Source organism: Salvelinus sp. IW2-2015, linkage group LG6.1, assembly GCF_002910315.2.
Source record: "Salvelinus sp. IW2-2015 linkage group LG6.1, ASM291031v2, whole genome shotgun sequence".
Lineage (NCBI taxonomy): Eukaryota > Metazoa > Chordata > Actinopteri > Salmoniformes > Salmonidae > Salvelinus > Salvelinus sp. IW2-2015.
This window is the reverse complement of record NC_036845.1, coordinates 17,518,624-17,530,385: the sequence shown is the minus strand read 5'-3', so window position 1 is coordinate 17,530,385 and position 11,762 is coordinate 17,518,624. Positions and strand designations below refer to the sequence as shown.

The following is an 11,762-nucleotide window of genomic DNA, read 5'->3' as shown; positions in this document are numbered from 1 at the left end:
AGACAGACAAGGGGCCAGGTCCCATGCAGACAGACAAGGGGCCAGGTCCCATGCAGACAGACTAGGGCCAGGTCCCATGCAGACAGACTAGGGCCAGGTCCCATGCAGACAGACTAGGGGCCAGGTCCCATGCAGACAGACTAGGGGCCAGGTCCCATGCAGACAAAAGCAGCAGTTCTCCAGTATGACACACTAATCTGACTGGAAACCTCCTATAATATACTCGCTATGCAATCCGCTCTCCCAGTGAATATCCCAAGACTCATTGCAATATTTATTTCAGGGGCAGCCGCTGATTTGATTAAGCACTTTGTGTAGATTACTAATTTGTTCATACACGGTTCACTTGCCGCGAGCTGGAAGTACGACAAGTTGAATTTTAAGCTGGTAACGAAGATTGAAAGGCAAGCGCGTGCTAACAAGGCCTGCAAACAGGCGAGGGAGGGGCGTTAACACATGAGCGCTGGTGAATCGGGCCTCTTCATTTAGCATCGATACACACCCCTATGATGCGCTCCCCAAAACAAACACACACACACGCCCAAGCCGAGGTGAAGCGAGTGACAGGCGCAGAGGGAGAGGATCTGGCCAGATGGCTGTGTGAGTGAGTATGAGACATGGCAGGAGGAGAGAGATGTGGCATCCCTCCCTTCTCACGTCTCATCATGTTAATACTCCACCACTCCACTTAAACAGCCTCCATGAAACTGAAATTGACCATCAATGCAGTGTCATGTTAAATTAATATTGCCAACCACATAGGGGCAATGTGGCTCCCTCACATTCCAGATGAGATGGGTAATGACCCGCAATGCGCTTGCTCTCTCTCTCTCTCTCTCCCTCTCTCTCCCTGAAGGGATACTTCAGGATTTTGGCAATGCTAGCAGATACCCATAGACGATCAGTCATTGCGTTAACGCTAGTTAGCATTAGCTTGCAAAAACTACCTCTAACTTCCTTCACACTGGACACAGAGACATAAACATGGTACCCACGAGTTCATCTGACTCTGGCGAAGTAGTTAAAAGGGCATCGTTGCCAAAATCCCGGCAAATCCCGTTTTAAAACATTTTTAAAGGGACAGATTTTTTTCCCMGTGTTGAATTTTCAAATCAAATAGTTTTGTTTACACCTTCAGAAACTCATTGTGTGTGTGTGTGTGTGTGTGTGTGTGTGTGTGTGTGTGTGTGTGTGTGTGTGTGTGTGTGTGTGTGTGTGTGTGTGTGTGTGTGTGTGTGTGTGTGTGTGTGTTTGTTTGTTTGTTTGTTAGAGAGAAAGAGTGTGTGTGTGCATGTTTGGCAAGTGTGTGTGGTGATTATGTGTGTGTGTGGCCATTACTTCAACCCACCCCAGACCTCAGAAGGTCAGACAGCTCTCTCAAGTGAAAAAGTGACCAATTTAGCTCAAAATGCAAATCCAGTTGCATCCTCATTGGCAAAATGTAAGTCTTTTTTTCCCCAGGGGACAAATTGACAAATATGCGTGCAGCCTCCCACCATCTCCTGATTTCGCCGATTAATCAAGTAAATAAAAAATCTTGGTTTAATTAAAACGATCTGGACATGCTCCCAGTCCAAACACTGGCGGACCCCACAGTCCCCTGTTCCACAGCAATGGAGGAAGTGTACACGGTAAATGACCACATACAAAGAGAGAATAACTCAATGTAATGAGGGAACTTAGCAATAATAATAACTAGTATACGGTGTCAAAATGCTAAGAAATAGGTGCATTCTGCAAAGAGGCAAAGAAAACGAGCAAACTCAGAAATGAGCAAACTCATCAAGAAGGAGATAAATTCAATCGAAAAAGCCACCTAAAMAAATAACGRCAATACTCACATCGAGACCTTCAAATGTGCCCTTGACTTTGATAAACACATCTTCTTAAAGTGTCACTGTTTTCATTTGCTTAAGTAACACTTTCCCTCAGCTGGAACCGGAGTAACGGCGTTGTTTACACGGCAATATGAAATACTGTAGTAGGCTCATAAACGGATATTACAAATTCAACAAAATATCACACAAAGGATAAATCTAAATGTTGATCATTTGGCCTCATAATCCTTCTCTTGTTGATGTCGTCTGTCCTTTCAGACTACTCGACTGTACAACAAACAGAAWTTCAATTCAGTCTTACTGTACAGCATGTGTGAGTCTCCCCGTGCCACGTAACCACAAAGTGTGGTTTTGTTGAGCCACAGAGACATGAGGGGAATGCCAAAGTAAAGACAGTTAGTTGCTCTACTTGTATGCTTTTATTTTTCTGAATTAATTAACCGTAGGACGTACCCCAGCAAAACAGACCACATGCCAACCTGAACCAGTTTGCAATGGTGAGACCATGGCGACTCTTCCCCCATATTAGAAGTTGAGAGGTCATCCCAAACAGAAGTAGGCCTAATCATGTCGTCTCGGTGATGGGTGAGGGCACACACTTAGAGAAAGCAGCAGCAGCAGCAGCCTGAGTATCTGAGCATTCTGACCCACATGACCAGACTACCATAGTGCCTCGTGGCAGCACTCTCATTGACTCTGCACATGGCAACCCCCCCGTCAACTCTCCGAGACGGTCCACACATCTTAACCCTCCTCGGCCATTAGTCAGTCACTCCACACACACAGAGAGAGACACAGACACACACACACACACACACACACACACAACCTCAGACACACACACACACACACAGAGAGACACATAATACACCCAGAACGACCATAGAGCTGTGCCTGTACTCTAATTAAAGTCCCATTAAAGTTTGGGCTGAAAGGGGGACGGACCGGAGGAAGCAGAGAAGGGCATTTATTGATGGCRCCCTCACTTCTCATTCCTACATTAAGCTGATTTTAAAAGCAATTAATACACATGGTCAGGGAAGAGTAATGGAGCGCCCTCTATTCTTAACCCGCCGGACATTCCCCAGTCATAGACCTGACCAGCCGAACCCTGATTTGCATTATAAATGACAAGATAAATCTTAATGGATTGAGGATAATCAGCTCACCATGTAGGCTGACACACACACACACACACAAATTACACATACAAACACACACACACACACACAAGGGAAATTAAGAGCTTTGAATACGCCTGCATTGATTATTTTAAATTATTAGCCCACCTCTCTTTGGGTCGCCAATGCTTTTAGCCAGAGCTTTAACACATTTACAGAGACTTATTGACTATAATTACAACCGAGTCTTGGTAATGGACACATCAATTATGAGTCGCACATGTCTTTGACCAGGCGGTGCACAGGGAATCCCAATCCGTGGTCCATTAGCATCTCCTGCAGCTCAGTCTTTACCTTCTCCATTCCTCCAACGCATGGCTTAAGCTCCCATCACTACATGAACCATGCCTCTCCTCTGATACCTGGCCTGGCCCTGATACCGCTATATAGGCTAGACTACAGTATCTCAAAACCTGATGTCCAACACATGTAATGATTGACAATGCTGGTCAATTCTAAGTGGTGTATACACTGTATAATAACACCTATGAATATTAGTGACGCAGCTATCAATGACTTTAAAATAACTCATTTAAAATAACTCATTTAAAATAACTCATTAAAAAAAAGTATGTATCATAAAAAAAACAATAGCAGTGAAGGTTTTCAAATAAGACAACGTACCCGTGTGTGTGCGGATGTGCGCCAGGAAGGCCATGGAGTTGCTGCTCTTGCACACCTTGCCGCAGTGCTTGCACACGCTGCCCTGGTTCTCCTCGCGCTCGCGGTTGATCTGCTCGTTCTCCAGGACGTAACTTGTTGACCTCCGCGCAAACAGCTCTCGTGCTTCTCCTTGATGTCACGAACAGCTTTCCTCTCCGTCTCGAACGGGTCCCGTGCAACTTCACAGCACTGAAGGTGGGCCTGCCCTCCGGAAGCTCCTCGATGTGGCTGGCTCGTTGCGCAGGTGGGCGGCGCTTGTCAGGTGCTGGTGCAGGTTGCTCTCCGTGTAGAAGGGACTTGCCGCACGCAATGCATGGAAGTGCTTCTCCTTGGACGGGTGCTTCATGGAGATGGTTGACTACATTGAGGCGCTCATGCCGTCCGCCAACGAAGCGCAGTCCTCGCCAGCGGATGCGGGGGTTGGGAGTTAACCACCTTGGACAGACCTCGAAGCCCTTGACAGGTTGGTTCTTTTGATCGGTTCTGAACTGCCCGCCCGCGCCAGCCAGAGTGGCCCTCACAGAGTGAGCATGCCGTTCTTCATGCCAAAGCCAGCTCGGCTTCAAGTCAAGGACTTGAGAGGTATGATGCACGTCGAACGCAGCGCCCGGTGAGCTGTTTCTCTGGGAAGAGATTCAGGTTTCTTCATCAGACCATCTCAACGTCGTCGTCTGAAACAGAAATGCTCGGTTCCCGCTCGGGTCGGCCCCTTCTTCTGGCGCTCCTCGGGCGGTGTAAGGTGATTTCTGCTGTGCTCTGAGGCTCACACGTACCTGGAAGCTTCGTTGCTGTTTGTTCCGAGCCAACCACAGGACGCCTCACCAGCCAGCCTGGATCTCTGTGGTTGTCCTCAAAACGTGCAATAACTTCCACTATTGGGGCTGCCATGCTCATTGCGTCAAAACGTCAGAAGTCTGTGTGGGGTAGTGGTAATATGCTCTGTGTTGTGGGCTGGTCTGTATCGGTGATAGGGGGCTGGTCTGTGTCTGTGTTGTTGGGAGCTTGCTTGTTCCCTGTGGGTTGGGTATGTATCGAATGATAGGGGGCTGGTCTTGTCTGTGTAGTTTGGGCTGCTCTGTCGCTCTGTGTTGATTGTATCTGTGTCTGTGGGTTGTTTGTATCGATGATAGGGGGCTGGTCTGTGTCTGTGTCATTGGGCTGGTCTGTTGTCTGTGGTTGGTCGTAGTGTGAGTTGTTCTGTATCGATGATAGGGGCGCTGGTCTGTGTCTGTGTAGTTGGGCTGTCCTTTGTCTGTGGGTGGTCTGTATCTGTGGGTTGTTCTGTATCGATGATAGGGGGCTGGTCTGGGTCTGTGTAGTTGGGGCTTGCTCTGTCTCTGTGGGCTTGGTCTGTATTGTGTCTGTGGGGTTGGGTCTGTGTCTATACTGTTAGGCTGGTCTGTAGTTGTGCCTGTGGGCTGCTCTATGTCTGTGTCAGGGGGCACTGAGGGGGAGGGCTCCTCAGTGTGAGCAATGTTGTCAGCATCAGGGTCAGCTCTGTTCCCCAGCTCCATGGCCTCCTCCTCTGGCTGTGCCAGGTCTTCCGCCACAAAGCTCTCCAGGTTCTCTAGGTAGACCTCACTCTTCTGCTTATGCTTGTCCGTGGAGGCGTGGCGAGACATCTCTCGACGCGTGACCGCGTAGTAGCTGCACGCCAGGCACACAAACTCAAAGTCCCGGGTGTGTCTCCTCTTCACGTGGAGGTCGAGGGAGGGAATCGAATGAGCTACGAAGCTGCAATGGCTGCAGGAGTTGACCAAGTCGTACTTGCTCTTTTTCGGGCTGCTCACTTGTGCTTTGACGTCGTCTTGTGACAGCTCCCCTGTTTTGTCCGTGGCCCCCTCCTCTCCTTTGGACCCTGCTCTGACTGGACTATTCCGATGTATAGCCTCACCCTCGCTGGCCTGAGAGCCTGACTCTTTACTCACGACCTGCACTGATGTATCCAGGTCCACTTGGCCATCCCTGCTAGCATCCTCCACGCGTTTAAGGTGCTTCTTTGTGACACAGTGTCGGTCCATGTCGCCTTTCGTCACACAGTTGTAAGAACAAAGCCTGCAGGTGAAGCTGTACTGCCGGCTGTGCTTACGACGAATATGCACATTTAGATTGGTACTATTGGAGGCGAGAAGGCCACAGTATTCACATGTAGTTGCAGCAGGCCCCTTTGGCCTGCCTCTCCTCCTCTTGAGGGGGCTTTTCTCGTCCGTGTGCTCTTCCATGTTCTCCAACACGACTTTCGCAGCCTCAATAGCTTCCTCATTAACATCAGGTTGCAGCTCTCCAYCATGTCCGATGACCCCTACTGCCACGTCATCTGTCAGCATGTCGTCACCGATCGAATCTTTGCTCACCTTCTCAACGCACTCCTCAAAGGAGGACCCTGTGTTTTTCTCCTCAGCCACACGCCGGTGGCTCTCCGAGGACACATGTGTGTCCATCCACTCGGATGTAGCGGTGTAGTAGCGGCAGACGTTACAGAGGAAGCGATGCTCGCCATGGCGCTTTAGCCGAGCGTGGCTCTCCAGCAAAGCAGAGTTGCTGACCCTGAATTCGCAACTCCCGCACTGCAGCTGGAACCTGGCACCGAGCGCACGCCTGGACGCCCGGGTCTGAGTCGTCGTGGAGGCAAAGATTTGAGCCTGCTCGGCTGTCTTCTTGTCCATGGGTGACGAGAGGCCAGAGGATTCCCTGCTTTCCGCGACTCGTTTGTTGTGCTTGTTACTAAGACAGTGCTTTTCGTAGTCGCACTTTGCCACACAGGCGTACAAGCAGAATTCACAGAAGTAATTCATCTCTTTGGTGTGGCGTCTCTTGATGTGTGTATCTAGGCTTGGCTTGTCCCTAAACTCGTGACCACAGTAGCTACAAGCATGTATGGTCTTGGGCTTGGGGCCCCGTTTACCTACTATCTTCTTACCGGGGGTCTTTTCTTGCTCCTCCTCTGCAATCTCCTCTGTAGCTATTGTAGTCACCTTCATATCAAAAGTATCTCTCCCTGTCCCTTGTTTCTCAGCAATTTCCTCTTTGGCTATTATTGTAGTCACCTCCCCCTCAGAACCCCCTGCCTCTGTGCCCTGACTCTGACTCTCTGTGGCATCCTGCTGTCTCTCACTGCTGCTCACTTTCTCCTCAGTGTCTCCACCTGTCTTGTAATTTGAAGTCTGTGCTGTTGCTCCGGTTGTGGAGCCATCTATTTCAACAAGTACCTCAGCTGAGCTCACACCCCGGGTCTTTCCTCTACCGGTGTGCTTCCTCTTGGAGTGAATCTTCAAGGCAGTTGGAGTTTTGGCCACAAAGCCACAGATGGGACAGGCACAGCCGTAACCTGTCTCCGGGGTAATGTTCACCTCAACCCGAGGCGGCTGGTCTGACTCCTTCCCATCAGCCACCTTACCGCCGGTGTCCTCCTCAATCTCTCCTGTGCTGTCAGCTGTGACATCATCAGGCCTGGGCCTCTTTGCTAGGGGAGGAATTCCTCCACTCTCCATTTCCTCTGTGGAGACACTTCCTGTGTCCCTATGATGAGGCACCTTGTCCTCATTAATCTCCTTCCCTGACCTTAATTCTCTGTCCATGTTAGACAACTCCTGATGCCTTTACATGAGAAGAGGAAATTGGACTCTGTTCCAGCAATCAATTAAGTTATGATCCTGTTCCTGTAAAGTAAAATTTAAGATGGGCAATCCTCATATAATTGACTGTGAAATTAGCTGAACAAAATAAATATAACATAACAATACTGTGTTTCATATAACAAAACTGTGTTTCAAAKTGTATAGATGGAGTAGGCTACTTACTCAGAGATCATTCTGCGTGTTCAAAAACGAAGTCGGCCAAATGTAGGTATCAGTCGCCATCTAGTGATTTTAGAATGAAACTGTTCAGTAATAAGGTGGTTGACGTTGCATGCATGTGATGTTACATTTGATTAAAAAAATATACATTTTTAAAACAGGGAAAGGCAGTGAGTGGTCAGTAGCATAAATTTAAATAGGTTACAATTAATTAGGCCTAGATTATATTTACCTCTCCCCTTTAAATATATTTAACTTCAAAGAATCCTAATTTATAAACATTATACAATAGACTTAGTACAGCTGATGGTTGACACAGATGAATCTCCTAAGAAGAATTTAGCCAGCTTAGATATTTCACTCTCCCTTCTTGTGACCTATCTACTGTAGTCTACATTTTAGGCACCATCCCTCTGGATGGGGTGCCAATCGCTTGTGAGAATTTTGGTCAAAATCTCATTGCTGTGCAATATCTTTTTCAACCTGATRCCAAAAATATAATCCCCACCATGACATTACATGAACTCATTTTGTTCCCCATCAAATTTTATGACTACTCTCCTCAAACATTTAGATAATACGTCAAATGAAGTATATGTGTAGTCAAGTTTGCTTTAAAAGCAGGCAATGATTTATTTAAAAAAAATCTAAATKAACTAAACCTGACCTGAACCTCTTCCCACCTGCTCCAGTAGCCAGTYTAGCAACTCTCTCACGTGCCTTGCCAGGACATGTCTTCAAAGTATTGATTTATCTCAAGATAGTGTCCAAATTAACGAGAGATTACATGGTAATAACAAAAAATATAAACGCAACATGCAACAATTTCAAAGATTTTGCTGAGTTGCAGTTCATATAAGGAAATAAGTCAATATAAATAAAGAAATTAGGCCCTAACCTATGGATTTCACATGACTGGGCAGGGGAGCAGCCATGGTTGGGCATAGGCCCACCCACTTGAGAGCCAGGCCCAGCAAATCAGAATTCGGTTTTCCCCTCAAAAGAGCTATATTACAGACATAAATACTCCTCTGCACCCGCCCCTACCACAGGTTAAGAAGCCGGATGTGGAGGTCCTGGGCTGGCGTGGTTACACGTGGTCTGCGATTGTGAATCCGGTTGGACATGCTACCAAATTCTCTAAAACTACATTGGAGGTGGYTTATGGTAGAGAGATTAACATGTAATTATCTGGCAACAGCTATGGTGKACATTCCTGCAGTCAGCATGCCAATTGCGCACTCCCTTAAAACTTGAGACATCTGTGGCATTGTGTTGTGACAAAACTGCTCATTTTAGTGGCCTTTTATTGTCCCGCACAAGGCACCTGTGTAATGATCATGCTGTTTAATCAGCTTGTGATATGCCACACCTGTCAGATGGATGGATTATCTTGACAACGGGTGAAATGCTCACTAACAGGGATGTAAACAAATGTGTGCACATTTTTGAGGAATAAGCTTTTTGTGTGTATGGWACATTTCTGGGATCTCTTGTCAGCTCATGAAACCAGCACTTAACATGTTGCGTTTATGTTTTGGTTCAGTATAATTTAAAGACTTGAAGAAAGTCAGATGGTTACTGGAGTGAGAAAATACAGTATATGGACTAAAGTAAAATAATTAGGGAGTACAATTATCTGACGAACTGTGCTAATCACTTGACAGCCAACCGGATACATCTCACATATAATTGCACGAATTCAAACTTTATTTTCCTGCTAAAAGACTCGTTTTTCAGTCCGTCTCTACGTTGCCCTGGACAGAGCGGAGAGTGTTAAGCAGAGCTAGGCTCTTGCAACTGGGAGTCCAGCTTTCCTACATAGTAACTCCTTAGCTAACTAGCTTAGCATTAGCTAGCGTTAGCCAGTTAGAGCCACGAGGGTCTAACTAGCTAGCTAGCATGGTTGGTCGGGTAGTTATGCATGTACGAGATAGTTAAGGTCGACGTTCTGCAATTTAACGACACTGTTGGTCGGCTATCACACTGCCACTGGCTAGTTGCTACCAATGCCAGAGTGCTGCCAAAAGTAGCTAAAGTAACCTTAGGTACGGCGCGATGCAAAACTTCTCAATATATGGTCATCCTTCCAAACTTATTTCTTCTAATTTGAGAACAAGGGTATCAAGTAATATTCGACTTTTGGGMAATTAGTGTCAAGGTCGGTTTGGATGTAGCTATTTCATTCCGACTGGTTCATATTTGTGTCAACCATCATTCCGATACCAATATGTTCAAAATATTCATGAAAATACASAAGAGCTAGAAATGTGAGTTACGTGAAGCCAGTCCTATCAGATAAGAGTATTTTCACTGTCGTCCAATGAGTGCGGCATAGAGGTGGGACTTGTTTGCTCTTAAGCCCTAAAAACGACGGCAGCACAGAGGCCCAAAAAGGAAGCTAATGTCGACCTTTGAAATACATGTGTTTATAAGCTAAACAGTTGCTGTACATACATTTTAAATATCCATAATGCTTTAGGAATTACAGACCCGTATTTAAGTAATCAATATGATGGTAGTTTTAACAGCTTACCTACAATTTCCCCAGTATTCTCAATGTCCGCGCTTTTCCCTCTTGGTCACAAGTGGCGTACCGTAGCACGTACCATACGTCACTCTAGCAAGCTGATGCGGTGTTCAGGACAACTCGGAAAGTTCCGATTTAGATGGATGATGGACACTTCAATTTGAAATTTCATCCGTCGTTATATCTTCTCCCGTTTTGGTGGCTTCATTTGTATGTTACTTTGTAACAATAACATTTATAAGGTTCCTACAAAATTATCTGCTSTTCATAGACAAGAATTCTTAGCGTGGTCGTTAATATATAAACAATTTCCCCCGCATAGGTATTTCATTTGGAACAATATGGATATTTTGTATAGAAACAAGTCTTTATTTTTTAAGAACTGGTTTACTAATCATATCCTGCTGGTGAGTCAACTTTGTAATGCAGAAGGTTTGTTACTCAATTATGAGGATTTTTAAAATCTCATTACAATATCCTTGTTACACCTAGAGAGTTTGCCATAGTCTTTGATGCTATTCTATCTGGAACTCTCATGTTGTTTAGAGGTGTAACCAGACCTCACCTTCTTGACATACCCTCGCTTAATCCAGTTGACTCTCCAATAGGAAAAATGCATTTCTCCTTGCTCCATCAGAACAACAGATTTATACGTGCTTTATTTCAAAGGGATATTGTATCCATTCCTTATGTCACAACTTACTGGAATACATTTGTCAATAATATCTGTTGGAAAAAAGTCTGGTTATTACCAGACAAATACCTGCTTGTTAACAAGGTCAAAGAGGTCTCTTTCAGAATGACCCATAAGTATTACCCTGTGAATCATTACCTGAAGAAACTCAAAAAAGACTAACATTAACTGTACTTTTTGTGCTGAGCATCCAGAAATAGTTTTGCATTTATTTTGGCATTGTCTACATGTAAAGAAATTATGGCAAGATATTCATAGTTTTATAATTGTTAATATTCTTGATGACTTTTGTTTTTTATGGGATAATGTGCTGCTCGGTTTCCTTAAATATAATAAGGATAAAGAAAAATAATTATACCTCATGAATCAAATTGTGCTAATGGGAAAACTTYATATTCATAAATGTAAATTCACTAATAAAAAAACACTCTTCCTTGTTTTCTATAAGGAATTCGAGCAGTACATTWAGACCATTCTACGTTCTTCTAATAAGAAAGCTGTTAAAACAATCAATACGTGTGTATATTTTAATCTTTGTATAATCTGTCAGTTGTTGTACCCCCTAGCCTAGCATATGTTATCATTGTCTGTTTGTATACGTCTTGTATGTATACTGGTTTTTCTGAGATTAAAAAACTTTAAAAAAGAATGATGATGGATTTGTGTTTAATGCCGCGTTCAATGCTAGTCGGAACTAGGAAACTCAGAAATGTCCGACTTGCTGAATCGTTGAACGCAGCACGTGTATAACTACAACCAGTTAGCAAGTCGGACATTTCAGAGTTTCCTAGTTCCGACTAGCACATGAACGCGCCATTATGGTGGGGACATCCGAAGTATCACAGACAGCACTGACCAAGATTCAAAACAACTGGGAACTCGAAAATCTTCCCCCCAAGACATGATAGCCTGGGTAAAATATGGAGGTTGATTACCAGGCTTTCACTTGTAGACCTACATTCTTACACATCATTAAACATGGAAGAAATGAGATGGCAGAAAGGAAACTTGCCTACTTTTTAGACAATTGAGATGCTCAACAACAGGCATCAAATGAGC

At 45.2% G+C, this 11,762-nt stretch overlaps 1 protein-coding gene and 1 pseudogene across 1 annotated transcript; both read right to left on the bottom strand.

Annotated features, from left to right (window-relative positions):
- Positions 1 to 4,331, bottom strand: part of LOC111964690 (zinc finger protein 407-like) — a 141,376-nt pseudogene extending 137,045 nt beyond the window's left edge.
- Positions 4,332 to 4,572: 241 nt separating this feature from the next.
- LOC111964689 (zinc finger protein 407) lies at positions 4,573 to 10,081 on the bottom strand. Its single transcript, XM_023988526.2, has 3 exons — positions 10,016 to 10,081; positions 7,483 to 7,542; positions 4,573 to 7,341 (listed from the first exon to the last, which is right to left on the bottom strand). The coding sequence occupies exon 3, from the start codon at positions 7,258 to 7,260 to the stop codon at positions 4,573 to 4,575; it is 2,688 nt and encodes an 895-aa protein (XP_023844294.1). The 5' UTR covers positions 7,261 to 7,341; positions 7,483 to 7,542; positions 10,016 to 10,081.
- Between the last annotated feature and the right edge of the window lie 1,681 nt (positions 10,082 to 11,762).